General features: G+C 38.6%; 1 protein-coding gene across 1 annotated transcript; it reads right to left on the bottom strand.

Moving 5' to 3' along the window:
- CREBL2 (cAMP responsive element binding protein like 2) lies at positions 1 to 27,603 on the bottom strand. Its single transcript, XM_047867111.1, has 4 exons — positions 27,282 to 27,603; positions 7,273 to 7,470; positions 5,477 to 5,621; positions 1 to 3,120 (listed from the first exon to the last, which is right to left on the bottom strand). Exons 1-4 carry the CDS (start codon positions 27,294 to 27,296, stop codon positions 3,116 to 3,118), a joined length of 363 nt encoding a protein of 120 aa, XP_047723067.1. The 5' UTR covers positions 27,297 to 27,603; the 3' UTR covers positions 1 to 3,115.

The raw sequence follows: 27,603 nt of genomic DNA, 5'->3' as shown, positions 1-27,603 counted from the left end.
TTTCTCTGGTGAAGATATTTTATTTTTCATAAAAATATAATTGTACAATGCTCTTCAGAGAAAGAAAATACCCTCAATGCCCCCCAATACCACATGGATTAATAATCTTCCTCTCTTTCAAAACTAAATATGTAATTGATAATATGCAACTGATTTCTTGTGAAATATAGCATTGATGTTTTAAATTTCTTTGCCTTTGTTTGAACTAAAAGTAAATCCAGTTTAAACCTATGCTTTTTGTAATGAGCCAAATCAACTCTATCATAATTCAAAGATGATGAAATAAAATGCTAAATGGTGATGCTGATAAATACTGTCAAGTAGCTGAAAAACAGTGATATGAATTTGCTGCAGTAAGACAGATTCTGATTTAGATACAACAGACAGGTTTTAGACGAAATAGAAAAAAAAATTTAAGAACATCAACTATCTCCTAAAACGTGACCTGGCCAAACTTATTCCATCTTATATTCAGTTGCTCTAATATATGGCAGGTCTATGCTAAGTTAATGACAGAATATGACTGGTCTAAATACACAAATATATACTTTCCCCTTACCTTCCTTTCTTTGGGAACAACAACAACATTACTCTTTTTACTCAGGGAGCAAAAAGAACAGCGCTGATCCAGAGGGACCGAGCTCAGTGATTCTCTCCCCCTCTTCTGTTCTCTCTCAGCCTGTATGTTGTCATTACAGAAAGTGAGAGATGCTAGGATTTCAGTATTGCTGCTTCCTAACTGGAATGGGAAAAGAAATGCTCCAGCTGTTTTAATCAGTGGCATTTATTAACATGCTTCAAGTGGCCAAAGCGTGCAGCCAGCACAACACCCAAAGCAATCAAAACATTCCTTTTTAAGACCAAGAAACTTTGTCTTGGTATGATCTACTTTAAAATACCAAAAAGATAGGTTTAGGAATAAACTTTATATAAGTTGTAATTTACTTTCATCCAAAATTACACATCCTCTACCTGAGGACAAAGTCACTGCTCTTGTAAAGATACTGGGGGTGGGGACAGAGGGTAGCTCAAATGACCCTGTACTTTAAAATTACAACCAGAGAAGAAATACTTCAAGCACAATGGAGACATTCCATTGAAGAGCCACATTCATTTTGGAATGTTTGCTTTGAAAACAACTCTTCTGGGGAATTCAAAAGGTACTGAACAAAAAGCAACACGTAGTAAATCTTGGGTTGTTTTGCAAAATAAAAATATACATTTGAGTAGACCAGATGGCAAAACCATACCCATTACAATCTGAACACTATATTTAAAACACTTAAACTCTGAAGGTCTGGATATTAACTATCCTCAATCTATCTATATTTGTGATCCTAGAAAGACATTAAATACTCTTAAACCCCCAGTCCTCCAAAACACAGAGAGACCCAACAGGTTGGGCTAGTGGTATATCAGTAGTCACATAGGACTAGACTAGATCTGAGTTTGCAACCTACACACAAGAGATCTTCAGGAACGTAGGCTAAGGGGAAGCACTTTATTGAAACATGGCCTAAGAGAAGAGGGGAGAGTACCTTGTAATCTGAAACTATGTGGTCCATCTCTTGTTCCACCTCAGTCTGGATTATGATGCCTCCTCTTAAACTGCCATTTTGTAACAAAACATACTGTGTAGAAGCCAAATATTTGCCTCGGTAGAGCAAAGAACAATTATAATTTAGCAGCAACAGAGAACACAATTCCTGATTTAACTCTGGGACAGAGAAGAAAGAGTGATAAGGTGTCTCACTGGGGAAACTGAAAGATACCTAGTCTATTTGCATGTAAAATATTATGAGCTTGATTCCTCAGCCATTGCTCTGTTGGGTAGTCAGGAAGAAGGTCAATGTAGCTGTAACCGGAGCTGAAAAGAACTACTCTGCCGTTCTGTGCTCCCACCAGGCCATCTGGCCGTGGTGCTGTGACAACTCTAGCTCAGTGCTTCATTCCAGAGTGTAGACACGGTCAGGGCCGAACCAGAGGCACACCCACAGTGTGTTTCTTCCTGGCTCAGAACACATTCATCACGAAGCTCATGTCAGGGGAGAAACTAAGTGTTCTGGTTATGCCTACAGCCATTAGATCTACTAGCAATTTCTCCCTCATTTTGTTCCAGATCTCTTGAGGCAGAAACTCGATCTCAGCAGCTAATTTCATCCTATTTTCTTTAGAAAAAGTGTCCGAGTTAGTTGACTACACAAGGAAATGTGTGTGAACATTCACTCCTACCCTCCCCACATACATATATAGACATACAATAGAAACACATACATACATACATTCTCTAAGTTGTCAAGATGGTGTATGCTGATGAAATGCCTAAAGGGTTACTTCTTGCTTAAAAAGAAAATTTGACTAATTATTCTCCAAGTATGGATTAGGCCCTAGCAAACTTTTATAAATATAGTTCGAGAAGACAGCAACGAAAGTTTTAAATAGAGGCTGTCTTGAGGGCTTTCCTGATGGATTTTGTTAACACGTACATTATTCAAAACAGGCATATCATTATGGATTATAAAAATAGAACTGTATATATTTGATAATACATATTCACAGCTTATGCTGGAATGGCTCACAGGAGAAATCATGGTTCATGCAGAAAATAAACATTACTCAAGTAAATATAAACAAATAAGATTAGGTCCATTAAGGCTGAGAACTTAATAATCAGCCCATTTGGTTTCTCTTTGTAGGGCAGTCAAAAACATAAAAGAAGGTGACACCTAAACATACATACACATACAATGACATGAAATACATGGAAAGAATATAAATTAACCAATAAAGCAATGTGGAGTTAAGGTGCAAAAATACAATCTTCACCCACTTCTCTCTACTCCTGTGTTTTCAAGCATTACAACATGTTAACTGCCACCGGTGGCAATACCAACCAGAACAGGTCTGAATGTTTATAAATTTTCTAAGTGTTGAAAGTTAAAGCAAAATCCTTTGGGATCTATGATCACACATTTTGGTAGAAACTGCAGATTTACAGAGATGACTACTGAGCAGTAGGTAGTAAATGGAGCCAAGAAGTACAATCTTGCCCATTCATCCTCCATAGGAATTAGAATATTGGCTTCAATCAGCTACTCATCATTTTATATAATCTTCACCCTAAAAAATAAATCATAGTTACCAATGTAAGAATGTTTGTAAGTCAATGAAATTTGTTTAATCTGTTTTAAAATGTATACATTTTTTGTTTGTTTAGCATCTACAGAAAGGCTTTTTAAAAATACAGATTGCAAGAAAATGAGCTGATTTGGCTTTTTTTCATTAATTCAATTTAGATTAAAACAAATGTTACCTCATGTAATAAAAGCTATCAAAAACCAAACCATTTGCTTTTACAAAAATATTTTAAAAGATAAAAAATTTACAGCATTTTCTTATAACTGTTTCAAGTGCTCCCAAAGCAATCACAATGATAAAGAAACCAATCCATGACATCTTCATTATAAAATCTTTACAGTGTCTTCAACAAATGGTCCTGGAACAATTGGATATTCACATGCAAAAGAATTAAGTTGGACCTCTAACTCATACCATATAGAAAAATTAACTCAAAATGGATCAGTGACCTAAAATATAAGAGCTAAAACCATAAAACTCTTAGAAGAAAACATAGGGGTACGGTTCTTCACGACCTTGGATTTGACAATGGATTAACATATGACACCCAAAGCATGAACAACAAAAGAAAAAATAGATAAACTGGACTTCATCAAAATTTAAATGTTTTGTGCACCAAAGGACACTATCAAGAATGTGCGAAGGGGCGCCTGGGTGGCTCAGTCAGTTAAGCGTCTGACTTTTAATTTTGGCTCAGGTCATGATCTCATGGTTCGTGACAGTGAGCCCTGCATCAGGCTCTGTGCTGACAGTGCAGAGCCTGCTTGGGATTCTCTCTCTCAACATAAATAAACTTAAAAAAAAAAAAAAAGAATTTGAAAAAAACAACCTACAGAATGGGATAAGGTCTAGAATCCGGGAAAAATATAAACTCCTACAACTCAACAACAAAATGAAAAACAACTCAATTAAAACTTGGGGAAGGGACTTAGACATTCCTTCAAAGAAGATATACAAATGGCCAACAAGCATATGAAGAGATGCTCAACATCATTAGTCTTTAGGGAAATGCCAATCAAACCCACAATCAGATACTACTTCACATCCTAGGATGGAAGGCTATAGTTTTTAAAAATAGAGGGGCACCTAGCTGGCTCAGTCAGTGGAGCATGCGACTTTTGATCTCGGGGTTGTGAGTTCAAGCCCCATTTGGGTGTAGAGATTACTTAAAAACAATTTTTTTTTAAATAAGGGAAAATAAAAAGAGTTAGCAAGATGTACAGAAATGGGAAGCTTCATATGCTGCTGGTGGGAACGCAAAATATATCAGCCACTGTGGAGAACAATTTGTGGTTCCCTTAAAAGTTAAATATAAAATTACCAGAAGACTCAGCAATTCCACTTCTAGGTATATAACCAAAAGAATTGAAAACAAGTACTCAAACACATACTTGTACACTCATGTTTCATATCATACTGTTTGGGAGAAACAAGCATCAACAGATGAATGAACAAATAAATTGTGGTACACATACCTAGCAGAACATTATACAGCCATAACATGGAATAAAGTACTAATATATGCTACAGTGTGGATGAACCTTGAAAATATACTAGGTGAAACAGCCAGACACAATAAGTCACATATTGTATGTTTCCATTTGTATGAAATATCCAGAATAGGTAAATCCATAGAGACAAGTTGCCAAGGGCTGGAGGGAGGGAGTAAGAACAAGTAACTACCTAATGAGTTCAGGGTTTTCTTCTGGGGTGATAAAATGTTTTATAACTAGATAGAAGTGGTGGTTGTACAAAACTGATTGTACTAAATGCCTCTGAATTATTACTTTAAAATGGTTAATTTTATGAATTTCATATGAATTTCACCATAATGAAAAAAAAAAAAAAAAAAAACCTGCAATGATGGGCTCCTGTACTAGATACAGCCTGGACTAGGTGAAGACAGGTTTTTCCCATTATAGCTGTGTGACCCTGGGCGTCTTAATCAACCCCTCTGCTATTTCTTCATCTACAAAATAAAAAGTATAATTCCTTAACATAATTATTGGAGGAAAAACATAAGATAAATATAAGTGAAGGGATTCTTTAGGCTGTAAATCAAAATACAAATAAAATTCTTATTAACAATAACTAGAATGTATACTCCCATTTATGGACTAAGTTTACTTTAAAAATTTTCCATACATTTTTCAGTTGCTGTTCATCGAGCCCATGTAAAATTCATCTCAATATTTAGAATCTAACACCATTTCACTTGCTTATTAGTATATTACAAATGACATCAACATTTTATTTAATGACATAAGGAAAGTGGTCAATGGAAACCCTACCTTAAAACACTCCTCTAAATATAAACTCTCCCACTCATGGTACTCACAGGAATTGCTGTTAGCATCTGTCTTCCCAGCTTTCATGTGCCTGCTTGAGTTCTGCTGAGATTTGCTCTGCTCTTCTCCAGTGAGTAGGGCCTTTATTTCAGAAGGGATTTTTCCTTGGTCCATTGCCATGCACCACTGCTTGTACTGAAATATGTAAAATATATTTAAGTAAAATTTTACTAGTCAGAGTTCAGGAACCAGGGGTGGAAATCCCAGACAGAAAAACTCCCATAACTAGAAGTCACACTGGCTGGTGGGAATCCTATCCCTCCACTGTATTTCCTGTTTATAACCTAGGACATGTATGAGGCCTGCCATCTTTCAGAAGAGGGTAGGAAACTGCTGCTGAATCTTCTAGTGATAAACTGTGGGTAGTGCTCAGATTAAGAAGGCCCTTCTGGGGAGGTACCTGAGTGGCTCAGTTGGTTGAGCATCCAACTCTTGATTTCGGCTCAAGTCATGATCTGGCTGTTTTGTGGGTGTAAGCCCTGCATTGGGCTCTGTGCTGTGTGTGAAACCTTGGAATTCTGCTCTCTCTGCCCCTCTGCTGCTTACACTCTCTTGCTCTCAAAGTAAATAAACTTAAAAAAAAAAAAGAAGGCTCCTCTGGTTAAAAGATTCTCTCTTCCCAGTGTGCCACTAATTAGAATTCATCTCTGGGGCGCCTGGGTGGCGCAGTCGGTTAAGCGTCCGACTTCAGCCAGGTCACGATCTCGCGATCCGGGAGTTTGAGCCCCGCGTCAGGCTCTGGGCTGATGGCTCAGAGCCTGGAGCCTGTTTCCGATTCTGTGTCTCCCTCTCTCTCTGCCCCTCCCCCGTTCATGCTCTGTCTCTCTCTGTCCCAAAAATAAATAAACGTTGAAAAAAAAAATTAAAAAAAAAGAATTCATCTCTTTTTGCTGTCACATTATCATTTCTACTCCTAAAATAAATAATTTTATAATTTCCCTTCTCTTTCATAAACATTCACTAAACATCTGCTTTCTGCCAGACTGTGTAGTATGGACTTTGACGTATACAAAGATCAGTCAGTTCAAAGATCATGCCCTCAAGTAGCTTCCACTGCAGAAGGTAAGAAATAACTTGCAGCAGGAGTCAAATTCAATATATGTATTTTTAAATCTATTCAATAGTGTTTATCTGGACTCTCTTCAGACCCCAACCTTATTTTCTTACCATTTAAAATGCTGAGGTCCTAGTTTTGTGATGATCATAGTAGTATTCTCTCTCGTCTCCAACCTGTCACCTCCTCCCCTGAGCTTATAGTGAGATTTCTATTCTCTTTTACATTTCTACAGCCACCACCCAAAGTCTGGATGAATAAATGACCAAAACATGACAAATAAATAAATCAATATGCTGAAACACAAATGGTATATATACTATGCATATTGTTACATATTGTTATATTGCTTTTTCCACTTAGCAATATATTGTAAATGCCTTTCTACATTAGTAAATATACATGTGCATTGTGATTTTTACTGCCTGCAAAGTAGTCCAATTTATGAATGCAGTATAATTTAACTAATCCCCTATTATTGTACATTTGTGTTATTCTCCATTTTTTTCCTTCAAAAACAATCCCTCAGTGAAATAGTCAGTCACATTCTGCTCCCACAAGCTACTATGCAAAACTGCTTCCTTGCTTACGTCTTGGCTAACAGACTAATACTCTTTCCCATATTTGTCAAACACATACGTGAAAATTGGTACCTTCATATTTTAATATATATTTCTTTGACTACTAAGCTTAGGTTGATTTTTTCAGGTGTTTACTGGCAGACTTTCTTACCATTTCCAGTTCCTCTCTGAGGGCACATATGGCTCTTTCCCGACTGGATACCAACTCTTCCAAATACTGGTATCTTAGCTTTTTCCTGGCCCGGCACTCTCTTGCACTCTGCCGGCTCCTCTCAAGTTTTGCCTTCAAGTCAATTTTGGCTGGCTTCCGACCACGTTTGCCAGGCTTCTTAACTTTACCTCCAACCACCTTTGCCAAGAGAGAGAAGAAATGGTTTTTTTCTCTCAGTTCTGTTTCTAGGAAAGTGACTATGGCTGCACGTTAGCAAGGAAAACATTTACAAATAATAAATGAAGCCTATGAAACTAAGAAAGCATAATCCCATGACATGCCTCATGAGTCTTTGCTTCATGTTATTGTTTTCTTTCTGATACTTCTAATACTATGAGTGTGAGAGAAGAAATTCTGTAAGTTTTCATTATTTCTTCAATGATAAACTTTAAGTCATTTAACAGTAAATTTTATGAACCATGTATGGCTAGATGCTACAATCTAAAAGATGGCCACTGAATATTGTGTTCACAAAGAATTTCTGACTTGTGAAAATAATAGGTAGAAAAATCAATATTTAAAATTATAGGGGTGGCTGGATGGCTCAGTCGGTTAAGCATCTGACTTCGGCTTGGGTCATGATCTCACAGTTTGAGAGTTCGAGCCCCATGTCGGGCTCTGTGCTGACAGCTCAGAGCCTGGAGCCTGCTTCAGGTTCTCTCTCTCTCTCTCTCTCTCTCTCTCTCTCCCCCCCTGCTCCTCCCCCATTCACGCTCTGTCTCTCTCTCTCTCAAAAATAAATAAACATTAAAAAAAAAGATTTAAAAATTTTAAGTTCAGTGTAATCTCAACCTTATAAAACACATAGAAGAAAGGATGTTTATTAAAAATTCGGGGCGCCTGGGTGGCGCAGTCGGTTAAGCGTCCGACTTCAGCCAGGTCACGATCTCGCGGTCCGTGAGTTCGAGCCCCGCGTCGGGCTCTGGGCTGATGGCTCAGAGCCTGGAGCCTGTTTCCGATTCTGTGTCTCCCTCTCTCTCTGCCCCTCCCCTGTTCATGCTCTGTCTCTCTCTGTCCCAAAAATAAATAAAAAACGTTGAAAAAAAAATTAAAAAAAAAAAATTCAATGAGGATTTCTTTGACAGCTTTCTCTCGTCTATATTTTTTATTATTTCTAAATGTTTATAGTTAGAAAAAAACATAAAATTTGTACAAAAATTGTGTGTGCGTATATATATACATTTCATATATATATATATATATATATATATATATATATATATATATATATAAATGTATCCTAAGAAATTTGGCTATGAATTCCCTCTTCAACATTGATGAGCCCAAAGGAACACACAGAAGTCCCTGACATCTTCAGGATAATTCTCTCCTGATTTTAGAAGCCTATAATTATAACCTTAGACTGTCTCAGGAGATTTCAACTTGCTCCCACTGGTCATAAGACATCTTTTCAATACCTCTATTCATTTACCTGCACAGGCACAATTTTTTGGTGACTAGCAAAGTAATTTAATCTTCTTCATTGTTTAGCTTTGGAACCTCCCCAAGTTCTTACACAAGATGTAACTATGAGGTAAATGTGATGATTTTTTAAATACACGAACCTGAACTTGTACATCAAATAAATTTTCTTTAAAGCAATTACCTTGAAAGGGGTTACATTTATTCCAAAGAACAAGCTTTTTGGGAAAGTGCTTTTAGAGCTAGTTTCTTACAAGCTACAATACAGTCGAGTCGGCCTCAGATTATCTACTTTATCTGACAAAATTCTGAATTATGTCTAGTTCTTTCTGAAAACTACCCTCAGAAAATAAAAATGACATAACTTCAGTATTCTGAAAGGAATACTGCTGAGGAATACTGCTGAGGCTTTAAAGGCAATTATAAAAGAGAAGATGCAAAACTCAAATACTGACAAATCATTGGAAGAAAGTAGGGGCGCCTGGGTGGCTCAGTTGGTTAAGCATCTGACTTTGGTTTGGGTCATGATCTCACAGTTCATGAGTTCAAGCCCCGCGTTGGGCTCTGTGCTGACAGCATGGAGCCTAGAACCTGCTTCGGATTCTGTCTCCCTCTCTTTGCCCCTCCCCTGCTCGTTCTCTCTCTCTCTCTCTCTCTCTCTCTCTCTCTCAAAATAAATGAACTTAAGAAAAAAAAAAAACTCTTAAAAAAAAAAAAGCAGAAGCATTCCCAGTAACAAAACTCAAACTCAATATTCATGTGGGTATAAAAACTCTCATTTGCTTGTTTGTTGCGATCACTATTAATATCACACATGAACAATGCCCAATACCCTATAAAGATCAGATCATTACTAAGTATAATGGTTAGGTTGAAAGCCAAACTGTAAATATGAATGAACCACATTGACTAGACCCTGTGTCATATAACATGATGGCCAACCATTGCATCAAGCATTTTATAAGGCAGCTCTGAAATGAGACTGAATTCTCTAAGACTCTGGGGAAAAAACTTTCTTTTCTACCACTCTTGTAAAGCTAGCTGCTTCAGTATTCCCAAATTAGTTTCAACTTTTCAAAAACAGATCTTTCAAGCTTTTTATATTATACACCATGTTTTTATTCCAACATAATAATATACACCTCAGGAAACTGCACAATTTTAATAAAATATTTTGAAATCATCCTACATTAAAACAAAGTATATTTGCTATTGCTACAGTTTTTAAAAAGCAATATATTTACAGCATAAACTCGAGTCTGCAGAGACATAAATGATAATCATATCTATTCTTTATGTAGTAAAGTGAATCGTCAATCATACAACACTGTAATCTAATACCTTGAATATTGCTGTTTTTAATTAATTCAGGAGAGGCTGCCTTTGAGAAGCCAGCAAGAGGACACAGTGTACTTAAGAGACTTCAATGATTTTTGAAACAAACTGAGCACGGTCATAAAAATCAAACAAAAGTTATATCCTTTTGTTTAGTTTTCATGAGAGTAAAATTATTTCACTACCTTTTTTTAAATTAGAAAGCAGAGTAAATGAATCCAGGGTTCCTGTATTTTATGTCACCTCCTATAAAATTACGTTAAAACCATATGTTTAATTTTTCCTCAATGGTAGACTGAATTTTTAGCTTTTGGTGTCAGCTAAAATCTGATTAGTATACCAGTTTTCAAGAGAGGTACGTTGCAGGATTACTGTAAGTCTTAAGTATAAAAGCACCAGGTAAAGAAAAAGGTATTATACAAATGTGGGTTAGTAGACTACTTGCCTTAACAACTGAACTGCATATATTCATAAGCCATAATGATTAGGGGAAGCTTAGGAGAAGTTAGTGAAAGGAACCAGAAACTAAAACTGAAATCAGTCTCACAAATTCCTTAAATATCTCTGGCCAAAAATCATTCTTACCAATTTTCATTAAATTTTCACAAACTCAGTGACAACCATATTGTCCCTTTGCTCCCCTATTTCTTCTGTGAGGAAGCACATTAATGTTGCTAAGTAAAAGTACTGATTTTTATGCACCAACACAAACTCCAAAGAAAACTATGAAAATAATATAAGATTTAGCTTTTTCTATTCTAGTCTTATTTCTATTGACATAGAGCCACATGAAAATATAAATAGCTGTCTTTAAAACAATGGAACCTCTTTATCCATTACCCATTTTACTTCTTTTTCCTCCCCCAAACACATTTGTGAGCTGGAAATAGGAAGCCCCAAGGGAAACACTCAGAAAGTCTGTCTCCCTAGCTCTCATATAAAGAAACTTGCCAGCCATTGATTTTTTCCTTACTCTCCAGAGAATTTATTACACAAAGGTAAAATAGTAGAGATGCTAGATTTCACTAGGGCTTTTGCAATACCACATCTGTCTTCATTATTATGTTTAAAATGTTCAAGTCTATTTGTTATAAGCAAGTAAGAGTGAAGGTCCTACTCTTCTGTTAACTACCTGTTTTTTTATAAACACTTTCTCCATTGAGACAAGCTAAAACTGGATGTTCTGATTTTTAGAAAGTAAGCACCAGGGACTGTCATATAATTCTTAGTACACAGCAATAACTATCTAATAAATATGGCAGATAAAAAGACAAAAGACATTCCTAAGTAACTAATGGGTCAAAGAAGAGATCACAAGGGAAATTAGAAAACTACTTTGAAATGAAAAGAAAACACAACATACCAAAACTTTATGAGATGCAGCTAAAGCAGTGCTCAGAGGGAGCTGTAAATGCTTAAACTAAAAAGAAGATTTGAAATCAATAACCTAATTTTCCACCTTAAGAAACTCGAAAATGAAGAACAAATTAAATCCCAAGCAAGCTGATGGAAGGAAATAACAAGTATCAAAGCAGACATAAATAAAATAGAGGTTGGTAAAACAATAGAGAAAATCAATGAAACCGAAAGTTTCAAAAAAATCAACAAAATCAACAAACCTTTGGCTAGACTGCCAAGAGAAAACATTCAAAATACTAAAGTCAAGATGAGGGGCGCCTGGGTGGCTCAGGCATCCGACTCGATTTCGGCTCGGGTCATGATCTTGGGGTCGTGGGATTCAAGCCCTGTGTTGGGCTCCGTGCTGTTAGTGTGGAGCTTGCTTGGGATTCTTTCTCTCCCCCTTTCTCCTCCCCTCCGCTGCTTGTGCTTATACTCTTTCTCTCAAAATAAATAAACTTAAAAATAAAAAGACTGGGTTAAAAAAAAAAAAGAATGAAAGAGACATCATCCCTATCAACTTTACAGAAATAGAAATGGTTACATGAGATACTATGAAAAATTATATGCCAAAAACAAGATAACCTAGAAGAAATGGACAAATTTCTAGAAAGACACAAGGTAGCAAAACTGACTCAAGATAAAATAGAAAATCTGAATAGACCTATAACAAATAAAGAGATTGAATTAGTAACAACAACAACAACAAATTCCCACAAAGAAAAGTCCAAGTCACTTCACTGGTGAATTCTACTAAACATTTAAAGAATTAACACTAAGTTTGTATAAACTCTTCCAAAAAACAGAAGAGAAAACAACATGTCCCAATTCATTCTATGAAGCCATTATTAGCTTGATATCAAAACCAAAGATACCATAAGAAAACTACAGACCAATATGTTTTCCGAATATAGATGCAAATATCCTCAACAAAATGCTAGCAGATTGAATCTAACAACATATAAAGAGGATTTACACCATAGCTATGTGCAACTTATCACAGGAATAAAGGTAGGTGTAACAACCCAAAAATCAAATACTGTAATAATAGATCATCTCAAAAGAAAAAAAGGGCCAAAGTTACATTTTCTTCTCAAAAGACTCAGAAAAAGCACCTGACAAAATCTAACACCCTCATATGATAAAAAAACAAAACAAAACAAAACAAAACAAAACACTCAACAAACTGAATAAAGGGAACTTCTTCAACCTGATAAAGGGTATCTATGAAACACCCACAGCTAATATCACACTTAAAGGTAAAATATTGAAAGCTTTCCCCCCAAAGATCAGGAAAAAGACAAGGACCTTGCCTTCTCTCATTACTTCTATTCAACACTGTTATTGTATTAGAGGATCTAGCCACAGCAATTAGGCAAGAAAAAGAAAGAAAAGTCATTCATACTGGAAGGGAAAAAGTAAAACTACTTTTACTTGAGGATGGTATGATCTTGTATGTAGAAAATCCTAAGGAATCCACAAAAAACTATTAGTGCTGATAAATGAGTTGAGCAAGGTTGCAAGAGACAAGATCTATAAACAAAAATTAGCTTTGAACAATGAACAATCTGAAATGAAATCATAAAGACATTCATTGAGAATAGCATAAAAACATACCATTTAGAACAACGTTTTAGGGGCACCTGAGTGGCTCAGTCAGTTAAGCATCTGACTCTTGATTTCGGCTCAGGTCATGATCTCACGGTTCATGAGATCAAGCCCCAGGTCAAGTCGGGCTCTATACAAACAGTGTGGAGGAATCTACTTGAGATTATCTCTCCTTCTCTCTCTGCCCCTCCCCTGCTTGCTCTCTAAATAAACATTTAAAAAAGAAACAGCATTTTATTGAGGGTATTTGCATCTATATTCAGAGAACATATTGGTCTATAGTTTTCTTATGGTATCTCTGGTTTTGATACATGCTATAATATTGGCCTCATAGAATGACTTAGCAATAATTTAACAACAACAAAAAAAACCCCTGCAAACCGTATGCACTGAAAACCACAAAACATCATTATAAGAAACTAAAGATCTAATAAAAATAAAGACATTCCATATCCATGGATTGAAAGACTTAATATTGTTAAGATGACAATATTCCCCCAAATTGATCTGCAAATTCAACAAAATCCCAGCTGGGGTTGCCTGGCTGGTTCAGTTGGTAGAACATTTGACTCTTGATCTTGGGGTCATGAGTTTGGTCCCCATAGTGGGTGTAGAGATTACTTTAAAAAACACCAGCTGCCTTTTTGCATAAATTGACAAGATAATTTAAAAAATTATATGGTAATAGAGGGACCCCAAATAGCCAAACAATTTTAAAAAACAAAAAGGTGGAGGGCTTGACTTACTGATTTCAAAATTTATTAGAAAGCTACAATAATCAAGATAATGTGGTACTGGCACAAGGGTAGACACACATATCAAATGAAAAAGAATTGAGAATCTGGAAATAAACCTTAGATTTATGGTCAACTGATTTTCAGTAAGGTGCCACAACAATAGAGAAACGGGAAAAGAACAGTCTTTTCAATAAATGGTGCTGGGACAACTGAATATCTGCAAGCAAAAAGAATTAAGTTGGACTCCTACAACATGCCATATACAAAAATTAACTCAAAATAGAACAAAGGCCTAAATGTAAGAGCCACAATAACTCTTAAAGGAAAACATAGAGATAAATCTTGTGACCTTGGATTAGGCCACAGTTTCTTAGATATGACACCACAAGCATACTCAACAAAAGAAAAAAATTGGACTTCAAAATTAAAAATTTTGTGCTTCAGGGGCGCCTGGGTGCCTCAGTTGGTTAAGCATCGACTTTGGTTCAGGTCATGATTTCACAGTTGGCATGTTCATGCCCCACGTCAGGCTCTGTGCTGTTAGCTCAGAGCCTGGAGCCTGCTTCAGATTCTGTGTCTCCCTCTCTCTGCCCCTCACCCACTCATGCTCTCTGTCTCTCAAAAATAAATAAACATTAAAAAAAAATTTTTTTATGCTTCAAAGAACATCATTAAGGTCAACATATAGAATGGGAGAAAATAATTGTAAGTCATACGTATGATAAGGTATTTGTATCCAGAATATACCAAGAACACCTACAATTCAACAAAAAGATAAACCGTCCAATTAAAGTGTAGGCAAAGTATTTGAATAGACATTTCTCGAAAGAAGACATATAAATGACCAATAAACATATGAAAAACATTCAACATCATTAGTCATTTGGGAAATGTGAATCAAGGCCAAGAGATACCTCTTTATACACACAAGAATGGTTATATGATAAAAAACAGCCAATAACATGTGGAGATGTGGAGAAATGGAACCCTTATACATTGCTGGTGGGAATATAAAATAGTAGCCACCTTGGAAAACCATTTGCATGTTCCCCAAAATATTAAACCTAGAATTACCATATGACCCAGCAGTTCTGCTCCTAGGTATATCCCCCCCAAAAGATGAAAACATATGACCACATAAGAATTTGTACAATGCATGTTCATAGTACCGTTTTTCATGATAGCTTTTAAAAAACTGGAAACAACCCAAATGTCCATCAGCTGATGAGTGTATAACAAAATGTGGTGTGTCCATACAATGGAACATTCATTATTCAGACATAAAAAGGAATGAAGTACATGGTTCAACACAGATGAACACTGGAAACATTATGCCAAGTGAGAGAAACCAAACACAAATGGCCTCATACTGTGTGATTCCATGGAGCTAAAATGTCCACAAAAGGCAAATCGATAAGAGATAAAAAGTAGATTAGTAATTGCTTAGGGCAGGGGAGGAGAGAATGAGGAACGACTGCTAAAGTGTTTCTTTTGTTCTTTTTTAAATTAACATAGTTTGCTTTTCAGAGCTGTTTTAGGTTTACAAAAAATTAAGCAGAAAGTAGAGAGTTCTCACATATCTCCTCTTTCTCCACTCTCCCAGTGTCCCCTAGCATTATTTTTTTGAGAGAGACAGAGAGACAGACAGAGACAGGGCATGAGCAGGGGAAGGGCAGAGAGAGAAGGAGACACAGAATCTGAAGCAGGCTCCAGGCTCAGAGCTGTCAGCACAGATCCCTATGTGGGGCTCGAACCATGAACTGTGAAATCATGACCTGAGCCAAAGCCAGACGCTTAACCGACTCAGCCATCCAGGCATCCCCCAGCGTCCCCTGTTATTAACATCTTGTAGGGGTGCCTGGGTGGCTCAGTTGGTTGAGTGTCCAACTTCGGCTCAGCTCATGATCTCGTGGTTTGTAAGTTCAAGTCCCACATTGGGATGGATCTCTGCTGTCAGCACAGAGCCTGCTTCAGATCCTCAGTACTCCCCCACCCTTCCCCCACTCCCTCTCCCTCTCTCAAAAATAAACATTAAATTAAAAAAAAAAAATCTTGCATTAGTGTAGTACATTCACTATAACTGATGAACTAACGTTGATATGTTATGAATAAATCCATAGTCTACATCACTCTGTGTTGTATGGCTCTCTGGTTTTAACAAATGTACATATCATGTATCTGCAATAAAGTATCATACAGAATATTTTCACTGCCCTAAAAATCCCATGTCCCACCCCTTCTTCCTTCCTCCAAAATGCTGGCAACCATTTATCTTTTTACTACCTTTATAGTTTTGCGTTTTCCATAATGTCATATAGTTGGAATCACATGGTAGACAGCCTTTTTAATTTTTTTTTTTTCAACGTTTATTTATTTTTGGGACAGAGAGAGACAGAGTATGAACGGGGGAGGGGCAGAGAGAGAGGGAGTCACAGAATCGGAAACAGGCTCCAGGCTCTGAGCCATCAGCCCAGAGCCTGACGTGGGGCTCGAACTCACGGACCGCGAGATCGTGACCTGGCTGAAGTCGGACGCTTAGCCGACTGTGCCACCCAGGCGCCCCTAGACAGCCTTTTTAAACTGGCCTCTTTCACTTAGCAATATGCAGGTAAGTTCCGCCATGCCTTTTTGTGGTTTAATAGTTCAGTTCTTTTTATTGCTTAATAACGTTACTGGGGTGCCTGGGTGGCTCAGTCGGTGGGGTGTCCAACTTCGGCTCAGGTCATGATCTCACTGTCTATGAGTCTGAGCCCCACGTTGGGCTCTGTGCTGACAGCTCAGAGGCTGGAGCCTGTTTCTGATTCTGTGTCTCCCTCTTTCTCTCTCCTCCCCGGCTCATCCTCTGTCTCTCTCTTCTCAAAAATAAACATTAAAAAAAAAAATTTAAAAAAACCAATATTACATTACATGGATATACCACAGTTTGTTTACAAGGGTTTCTTTTTAAGGTAATGAAAATGTTCTGGGAAGATAGCAGTAACCATTGCACAACTCTGTGAATGTACAGTTGGCCCTTGAACAATGCAAGGGTTAGGAGCACTGATCCCCAAGCAGTCACAATTCCACACAAAACCTAACTATTAATAGCCTACTGTTAACTGGAAGCCTTACTAATAACATAGTTAATACATATTTTGTATATTATATGTATCATATACTGTATTATTACAATAAAGTAAGCTAAAGAAAAGAAAATATTATTAACAAAATCATGAGGATGGCTTAGTCGGTTAAGCATCTGACTTCAGCTCAGGTCACGATCTCAAGGTTCATAGGTTCGAGCCCTGCATCAGGCTCTGTGCTGACAGCTCAGAGCCTGGAGCCTGCTTCAGATTCTGTGTCTCCCTCTCTCTCTCCCCCTCTCCCACTCATGCTCGGTCTCTCTTTCTCTCAAAAAATAAATAAACATTAAACTTTTTTTTTAATTAAAAAAAAGAAAATCATAAGGAAAATACATTTATAGCATGGCACTGTATTTATAAAAAACAAATCTGCATGTAAGTGAGCCCACATGTTCAAACCCATGTTGTTCAAGCGTCAACTGTACTAATAAAAATCACAGAATTGTACCCTTTAAAAGGATGAATTTTATGGTATGTGAATTATTTTTCAATAAAGGCATTATCTTAAAAAGACAGCTGTTATTAAAAAAATACGTGAACCTTAAAAAGCGGAAAGAATAATAGAAAAGGAAGAATCAATGTGGCATAGAGACACAAGCTTATGAGGAGAAAGAATATTACAGAGGGGAGGGGTCAAGCATAAGGGTTCTAATTTTGGAGCTTAAAAAGGCTGAGAATTAACATACAGCGACTGGATCTAGCCAAGAAGGAGTTCCTGATAATTCTAAATTTAACCATTACAGAGAAAAAATAGAACTTAGCCTGCAAAGGCCTGAGTGTGGATGGCACAGGCTTCCCAGTCAACAGGTTTAACTTTTGTAGAAAGAGGAGCTGCATGCTCTCCAGGGGTTCTTATTAGGAAGGCTCCAGTGTCCAGATTAAACCCTATTCCAAAGATTCTTGGATCATTTTACTTCTAGCTTTTTAGGAGCTAACAACAAACACTTAAACTCAAGGCCAAACTGGAGTATGCAAGAAGAGAGCACTCACCATGGACAAGGCCTTGAGTGAGGCACTCTACCTGTTATCTCATGTTATTTCACACCATTTCAGTGAGGGAAAAGCCATCTTCTTCAGGTAAAGAGGGGAAAATTATTTCCTCTATTCAACAACCATTTACTGAACACCTGCCATGTCCCCAAATTCTGTGAAACTCCAGGAATATTGATATAAGAACACAGGGTCCTAAACTGTAATGTATATAGACTCATAAGACGCAGAAGACATGAAAAAAGCAATAACATAATAAAAGGCAAGATATCAGGATATACAGGAGTGATGGTGGTAGAAGGATACATGTATACACACACATACCCACACACAGATATGCACAGTGATCTCTTTTGTTTTATAGATGGCAACATTTTAGTTCAGAGAATTTCAGTGTCAGAGCAGGGTCTAGGACCTAAGACCCCTGATTTGCATCATAGCAACTTGTCACAAGGTAACTCACTATCATAAGCATAACTATTCCCCTCCAGATTTCATGGTAGGACTCATTAACTTGATCACATCATGCCCTGCAAAGGCTCAAAAACTGACAGGTGCTTTAGAGGCACTGCTCTATTAATGCCATATATCTTTCATTTACTCCAGCTCACTGTGGCATTAGGCACTTGATGGAGGGTGGTGGTGAGGAGGTTAACTAACAAACTTTCTCATTTTATGCTTCCTTGAAATCTCCCTCTGCTATTGTGGCTCTCCATACCCACCAACTGAAGTCATGCCAATCTATTCCTTTATAAAATCTGAGTTAGCTCTTCTTCTCTCCTCCTACTGCCTATATTAGTCAGAGCTCTACTCACAGATTATCACAATAAGTTCTCAGTAGGGCTCCCTACCATCTCTCCTTTTCCACTCCCACCTTCCTAGTTAATCCATCCTGCAAAGAGCTACCAAATTAACCTTTCTTTTCAGTTTATTAAAATAACGTTGGTGTATTTTCCTTCATTGTAAAAACACAGTATCTGATCATTACAGAAAGAACAAACTCCCTTTGGCCATGTCACTCTCCAGCTCAAGAGAAGACCTCTGACTCAGCACTGCTTACTAGGTCACTATATCCAGTATATCACTTTCCTGTGGCTGCTCTAACAATTACCGCAAACTTGGTGGTGATGAAAGCAATAGAAATGTATTCTCTCTGTTTGTTCTGCAGGCCAGAGTCTGGAAGGATGGCACTACTTCTGGAGAGCACAGGGGAGAATCCATCCTTGCCTCTTCCAGCTTCTAAGAACTATCAGCATGCCCTCATTTGTGGCCACGTCAATCCAATCTCTGCCTCTGTGGTCACACCGCCTCCATATCTGTCTGCCAAATCTCTCTCAGCCTTACTCTTATGAGGACACCTGTCATTGGATTTAGGCCCCACACAGATAATCCAAGATAAATTCTTCCTCTCAAAACCATTAATTTAATCACACTCTCCCCCCCCACCCCATAAGGTAATATTCACTTTTACCATATAAGGTGATATTCACAGGATCCAGGGATTAGGACACAGATATTTCTTTTCAGGGGCCACTAGTCAGCCCACTATATCCAGGCTCCTGCTAACCAAGGCAATCTTCTCTTTCATTATTCCCCAAAGGGGAATCATATCTAGTCATGCCTCCTTAGGACCTTGCCTCATCCCCTCCATTCCCATCTATTCAATATCACCATTTCTCCAAATGTTCCCTCCACCTCTCTACCATCCAGAATGGCAAATGTTATGCTTTCTTTGGTTAGGGGATCAGCTCTAGCCTTCTTTCTCTGAAGCTCTCCCTGACAATCACCGTCTTCCCATATGTCATTTTTCTTCTCCAAATGTCTGGAACATATACTGAACACACTGAATTTATATGTTATATTGCTTTTTGTTTGTTTGTTTTTTTAGTGGCCTCACAGATTTAAGTTCTATCTCCTCCAGGTAACGTGAGCTGCTCGGGCACAAAAGCTGTGTTTTCTGCTTTCCCAATCTCCACTGTATCCAGCCCTGAGACAGGCTAAATTTAAGAGGCATTTATTAAAAGACTGATAATTGAATGAATAAATGCAAAGAAAAATTAGGACTATTCAAAACTGACTTAAATCGATGTCATTATCAGGACTGCCAACTTATAGAAGCTATAAAAAAAAAGAAAAAGAAAACGAAAAAGAGAAAGAAAAAAAAAGCTCCCTCATAAGGCATATAAAATCTGAAAAACCAATGAAGAACTCTTAACTATTTTACCACCCTTTTTGCACTTATTTACATCCTAATGCTCTAATTCTTAAGGCAACTCATAAAAGTTTCAAGCTGTTAAGTAAGTCTAAGAGGATTATTGCATGTACATGAAGTGGCAGCAACAGCCCCAGCTAAAGACAAAAAATAGCAAGGGGGTTCACTTCACTCTTTTTAAAACGTAAAGTGAAAAGTTATCTCCAACTGATTAAAGAAAAATAAGATAGATAGGAATGTACCCAGCTACTGCTCTTTACCACTTTAAAGAAAAAACAGGTAGCTGCATTTTCATTTGGTGTTAAGACTCCCGTAACTTCCTTCACAGCTGTGGGTTAGGCCTTTTATTTACCAGATCTTCAGAAACAAAAGTCTAATCACATCTTCCTGCTGCTAACCTTTCTGCCAGTTTTTCTAGTCAACGGAAGGAGAAAGAAGATAAAGTAGGCCTCTCTGAACTGAGAGTTAACTCCTGCCTCTCCTCTCCCAACACCTATGCCTGTTTGAAGCTAAATATAATACTACATAGATTTCAGCAATGCCTGAAACTGTTACAAACTGACTCACTAGGAGCGGTCTATACCTAACTGTCTTTGCTTCCCCGCCCACCTCCTTCTCAACCGCTACATTTTCGCTTCTACCCTATCACTCCAGGGAAAATTCTCTTGCTAGGATCATAAATAATCCCCTATTTTCCAAATAGAACGGATACTCCTCCCCAACCCCCCCCCTTTGCTGTTTGACTTTTTTTGTGGCATCTCATATTCAAGTCCCCTCTTTAAAATTTTCTCTTCCCTTAGATACATGGCAGAACTGCCTTCCCCCTTTTTTTTCTGGTTCTCCTGGATCACTAACCCTCTTTATTTTGCCGAGTTCTGTTCCTCAGCCTCTTCTGATCATTCTAGTCCGGGTTCTGTCTTTTTAGCTCTCTCTTCTGTCCACATTCTTCATCCTTGAAGGATTTTATGCATGCTACATCAACCACAACCCAAATTACAATAGCCTCAATATGGTCTTCAGCCCAGGCCTTTCTTTCGAGCAATCTAAACTGATGAGGGGCCAGAAAGGACTAGCATTTACTGAGAACCCGTGATGTACTAAGTTCTTCTGATATGGGCTCACATATATACAGCTGACTCGTCAACAATGCAAAGGTGATGGGTGCCAACTTCCGAACAGTCAAAAAACCATCTGTAACTTTCACTACCCTGCAAAACTTAACTATTACTAGACTACTGTTGACTGGAAACCTCTCAATAACATAGTCAATTAACACACATTTTGTATGTCATATGTATTACATATTGTAATCTTACAATAAAGCTAGAGAAAAGAAAATGTTAAGAAAATCATAAGGAAGAGAAAATATATTTACAGTACTATATTTATTTTCTAAAAATCCACGTGTAAGTAGATCTGGGCAGTTTAAACCTATGTTGCTTAAGGGTCAACTGTTCATTTTTTAAGTAAGCTTTACGCCCAACGGTGGGGCTTCAACTCACAGCCCCAAGATCAAGAGTCACATACTCTACCAACTGAGCTAGCCAGGTGCCCCAAAGGTCAACTGTTATTACATTTAATTCTCACAATAATTCATTAAAGTTTTATTAATCCATCCAGTGAAGAAATCCAGTTTGGAACAGATTAAATAATCTGTTCAAAATCATAACAGCTTGAAAGTGGTAGAAATGAGATCTGGTCTTTGGTTATATGCCAAAATCCATGTTCTTCCCTAATCGGACCCTCTGCCTCTAGTCTTATGATGGTTCCTACATCTTTACCCTAATCCATTCTCCATATAGCCATTAGCATTTTTTCCTTTAAAAACACAAATCTGATATTGTCACCTCCGCTTTAAAATCCTTTGATGGCTCCCCAACATCTATAGCCTTGGTTTTCAAACTTCGGCAAGCATATGAGCCAGTCAACTGGCGAGCCTAATTAAAATTCAGATTCCCACGCCCTATTCCCAAGATCCTGGGTCAGCAGGTGTTTCTTTATTCCACATTTTGAAAAAATACTGACCAAAATGTGTTAGCTTAACTTGCCAGGCATATCATGATCTGGCCCCAGATTATTTTTCCAACCTTATCTCTGCCTACACTTTTACTTATGCTTTATGCTCTAGCTTAGGAGTCAGCAAACGACAGCCCTGATGGAAAGCAAAGCCCAGCCTATTAACTGTTTTGGTAAATAAAGTTTTATTAGAACACAGCCACACCCAGTCATTAAATCTGCCTATGGTTACTTCTGTGCTAAAATGGCAGAGCTGAGTAACTGCACCAGAGACCACATGGCCAGCAAATAATTACTATCTGACCTTTTACTGAAAATTTTTTAATTCCTGCTCTAACTTCTACCATAGTACTTATTCAGTGCAATATGCTTTATTTAGTACAGGCATCTACTCTTACCGCTCCAAAAGCACTTTACCTCTATTGCCCTTATTTTTTACCTCACTATATTGTAATTATTTTTCTTTATGTCTGCTTAGCCCACTGAAATGTAAGTTTCCAAGAATAGTTATAAACGTTATCACTTTTGGGGGCGCCTGGGTGGCGCAGTCGGTTAAGCGTCGGACTTCAGCCAGGTCACGATCTCGCGGTCCGTGAGTTCGAGCCCCGCGTCAGGCTCTAGGCTGATAGCTCAGAGCCTGGAGCCTGTTTCCGATTCTGTGTCTCCCTCTCTCTCTGCCCTTCCCCCGTTCATGCTCTGTCTCTCTCTGTCCCCAAAAAAATAAATAAACGTTGAAAAAAAAAATTTAAAAAAAAAAAGTTATCACTTTTGTGTCTCTGTCTAGCACAATGCCTTTACATATTATGTGTCCAACAAATATTTAATGAATTAATGAATAAACAGACTTTTCTGAAAACCTTAGGAGAGTGAATTGTTCTAAATAAGGATATGTAAACTTAGATTTCAGCTGGTTTCTGTAGTATTAAAATTGCTCCTTAGGGTTAAACCATCTTTTGAGGTACCTTAGTTAAAATATGCAGGCAGTATAGGGGTGCCTGGGTGGCTCAGTTGTTTAAGCATCCGACTCTTGATTTCAGCTCAGGTCGTGATCTCATGGTTCCTGAATTTGAGCCCCACATGGGGCTCTGTGCTGACAGTGCAGAGCCTGCTTGGGATTCTCTCTCTCTCCCTCTCTGTCCCTCCCCTGCTCGTGCACTCTTTCTCTCTCTGCCTCTGTCTCTCAAAATAAATAAACTTAAACATTTTTTTTTAATCTTAAAAAAATATATGCAGGCAGCCTAGAGAGGAAAGGAAGGTACATTAAATCTGTCAGAGATTTGTTTAGTAGATGAGCTGGCTCTTCTGTTTTAGTCTCATGGAAAGCACTGATGAAGAGGACGGAAGAAAAAGCAGAGAATGTCTGAGTTTTGTGGCACTGCTCAAGGAAGGTGGTTCCAACTGTAGCAAAAGATGGATAAAGGGTCAATAGGAGGGACTTCAGGGGCCAAAGGACAGGTCCAGGAATGTCAAAGAGATTCTTTGGCCAAGTTAAAATTTTTGTGAGAACCAACACTACTCAGAACTGAATGGAACAGAAGACCTTGTCTTCTTACCTAAGAGGTAAGGAAGGTGTAAGAAAACTCATTTTTAGAAAATCGTGCGTAATACAGGTAGACAGGAAGAACGAAGGAGAACAGTATTCATATTAGCATATTGTGGCCAGTGTCTGAACCACTCTCTTGTCAGTCACTCAACTGAAGCTTGGTGCCCTAAACTGTCAGGCAATATAATATGGTAGTCTATTACCAGCTTAGTCTGAGGCAGGAACATATCTAGTCTAGGGTATTTCAATTTATATTAGTCATTCATTCAATAAACATAGAAGTCAAATGTAAAATAAAAAGTAAGAACCTTCTATGATCAAAGCCTCTGAAAATAACATACGTTAATTTTCTTTGTAATTGAATGCAGCAGATCAGGAGGAAGCTTTCATAAAAACAAGCACTTTTTACTAGTAGACATGCAGGTGGGCTCAGGAGACTATCTTTCTCACAATCTGACAGTTAAATGCAGAGTTTAAGTTCATTTCAAGCCCCATCCCATTGCCCTGTCCCATTGGGGGCATAGTTAAGAGCAAAGGGTAGTGTAGGTATAAATATAAACATGGCTCCAAATGTTATGCAACAGCGTGCAATTAAGAATTGCTAAAATGAGCATCTCAGGTACCTACTGCACTGTGTCAACTACCAAGGAAGTCACTCCTTGGTAATAACATTTTTTGTGCTCACTATATGTCAGACTCTGTATTCAATGCTTTATGATAATGTAGTACCTCTAATCCTCAGCAAAGCCTGTGAAAAAGGTATTGACCATTTAACAGATAAAATGGAAGCTCAGAAAGGTTAATTAGCCAAGATTTTTCCTTCCCAACTAGCTTAGTAGAGATCTACTCAGTCAGTGTTCAATCTCTGCTACTTAACACTTTCCCAAGCCCCCACTTTTAGATGCCCAATCTATCTCTTGCTTTCTTTTTGCTATTTGCCATTGTCTGTATACTCTGGGTGGTTGGCTCAATAGAGCACATGGATTAACAAAGCCCAGGTACGTCAGGGCAATCTCCTTAATGACACTCTGTTCCCACTTCCTTCAGTCACTATTAACAAGTACTCTATGCTGTGTCAGGCACACTGCTAGTCGGTTGAAAGGCAAAGTTGCACTCCCATTCAAAGCTGTCCTACTCTGACTCCAGAAAGCTGGACGGCAGAATGTGGAGAGCTCCTGGCACACTCACTCGTTGCCACTGATGAAAACAACTCAGAATACAGAATCTTTTTAAAGGGAGGTCCTCACATCATCATCGTCTTCTCCTGACCTGCTCATTCAACTACTGTCTCTCTAGAACTGCAGCTCCTGCCCACTTCATCCTCTTCCCGTTCCCCTGGCCTTGCTGTTGGCCAGTCTGTCATCCTTTCTGCCCTCCTGTCACCACAATTCCAGGCCCCAACTCTCACCTTCCCTTATACAGGAAAAAAGGGAACCTGAGACTCCATCACTTAAACATAATGTGAGGGGAAATGTGTTTTGTGTGTAAGTACATGTATATGCTAAGAGGAAAATACAATTTTGCAGGACTGTAACAACTAGAGCACAGAGAAAGGCAGGCCTGGGAGCTGCCAAAGACTTGTTCAAGGGCTGTTTCATACTGCCTGACTGCTCGAAGAGCGGTCCAGTCTTGCTGTACATGGCATTTAAATATTACTCATCCACAACTACGATATGTACTCAAAGTGAAAGTAGTGTATTGACAGAGGCACTATCCATCCAGAGACCTCTGAAGGGATTTCCTTCTGAATGATCATTAAAGATTTAAGAAACTGCTGGTTTCTAAATACTCTCATAAAAACAATCAATTAAAAAGAATGAGAACTGAGTTCGTTTTGCTTCCCTGTGAACCCTATAGGAAATAAATTATGGATAGTCTACCCCCCAAATTTAACTTCACTCTTTTAGGGAAAACAATACAATTTTATACCCTCCACCACAGTTTGTTAGTTTTAGAAATAGCTCCTATGTGATTTTATAGGCAAGTCAAATAACTCAAAATCCAATGTATTTTTCTTGGGACTTAATTTGAGCTTACCAACGACTTTGAGAAAGTTATCAAATGTTTCAAAGGTCTGAAAAGTAAACTAAAAATTATGTAGAATATACTGTGAGAGCCTCAAATTAAGGAAATTAAAGAACAATGTTATTTTAGCATCCTTAAAGAGCTGTAACATTATTTTCTACAAAAGAGAAGGGATCCGATATTCAGATTTACTTTCAAAATCAATACTGAACAGTCAAGCTAGCAAGACTTTTATGGAAAATCATTTTCTAATGTTCCTGGAAAACTTTCAGAACTCCCTCTTTCTGTCTTGGAAGTATCACTTCCTATTAGGGTTTGCTACTTCACAAGCAAACTGTTTCTCTAGGTGAGTCTCAATTTCAGAGTACTGCAGTGGGCTTTCCCTTCATTTATCACTTTTCTCAGAGCCTTCTGCAAGAACGGGAAGAGGCGATAATGTAGACTAACACAAACAGCACAGAGAAGCGAGAAGTGTTTTCATTCCAAGGGTGGGTGAGACAAAAATGTGACCGCAGCAAAGTGTTTCTGGTTAAGTGGAGGGGGACAAGAGCACCCAAACAAAGGAAAAAGCTAGCACCAGCAGTATGCCAGAGCCTGTGGAAAGTAGGACCTCTGAAAGGCAAAGAGAAGGAGTAACTTCTACTTCAAAGACTGGCAAAGTCTAGCAGTCTGAGTCCTTAAAAAAAAAAAAAAAGTCCAATTTCTTAAACATGCCAGAACATCAGTAAGCTGATGAGTAATGAGCTGACCATCCCTATATCTTCATGAAATAAAACTGGACAACACTAATGTGGATAGACAGAAAGACAGGGTATACATAAACTATGTGAATTACCCAATTATGAATAATGCCTGCTAGAATCATAGGGATAAATGTTGTTGTTTTTTTTTTTTTAATGGCAAAAGACGGATGGAAGTGGAATATTAAGATACATTACCAAGAAGGAATTCACTACTTTTCCTAGAGAAGGCTTTCTAGAGGAGGTTAGATTCTGGACGAATAGCAACAGGAGCTTCGCAGAGTGTTCCAACCAACCACAGGAAAATAGCTCATAGGGGGAGTGAACTGATTATATGAATGGGGCATTGAGTAAGGGAGCCTGAGAGAAGAAAGGGGAACCTTCAAGGGGAATAGGGCTGGTTCAGGGTGCCCTAATTAAGGTCTCCACACCGGAGAAAGTGTGGGAGAGGGCCGGGGAAGGCAAAAAGAGAAAACACGGTAGTTTCTTCACTTATCTCGCTAGGCAAGTCAAGGACTAGGGTTTGCGCTACCTGGAAAAGCTGACAAACAGGCTTGTCCGGGGAGTGAAAATTTTCCAGAGGAGAAGGCCCTTTCTGGAAAAACACAGCCCCCTGTTCCCTGAATTTCTGGCTGGGTACAGGGGGTAACAACTGGAGGCGCAGGGATGTCTAAGGCAGGTGTTTCCCGGGTGTTGGCGAGGCTACCAAGCTGAGGTTCAGCGGCGAGTCTAGCACTTAGCGACAAGCAGGCGGCGGCGGCGGCGGCGGCAGCAGCTGCGCGTGCAAACCACAGGACTTACCTTACTGTCATCCATCTCGGCGGACAGGCCGGCCTGGCCAGGCGCTCCCTCCCCCTCCCCTCTCCCGGCTCAGCCGGCCTGGCCGGGCCCGGCCCCCGCCCCGGGGGAAGAAGGGGATATGGTTCTGACTGTCTCCTCCTCTCGCCTAACAGTTCGCTTCCCTGAGGCCACAGTCACGGGGACGAGGGACCAGTTCAGGAATGACAGAGCGGACCCTGGAGGCGGCCCAAAACGCCTCCCTTTGCCGCCGCCGCCTCCTCCTCCCCCTCCATGACAGTCTCTGGGTGTGTTTACAGACTCCCTGGAGAGCCGCCCGGACGGG

Source organism: Prionailurus viverrinus, chromosome B4 (genome assembly GCF_022837055.1).
Source record: "Prionailurus viverrinus isolate Anna chromosome B4, UM_Priviv_1.0, whole genome shotgun sequence".
NCBI lineage: Eukaryota > Metazoa > Chordata > Mammalia > Carnivora > Felidae > Prionailurus > Prionailurus viverrinus.
The sequence above is the reverse complement of the archived record's forward strand: the minus strand, read 5'-3'. Positions and strand labels throughout refer to the sequence as shown.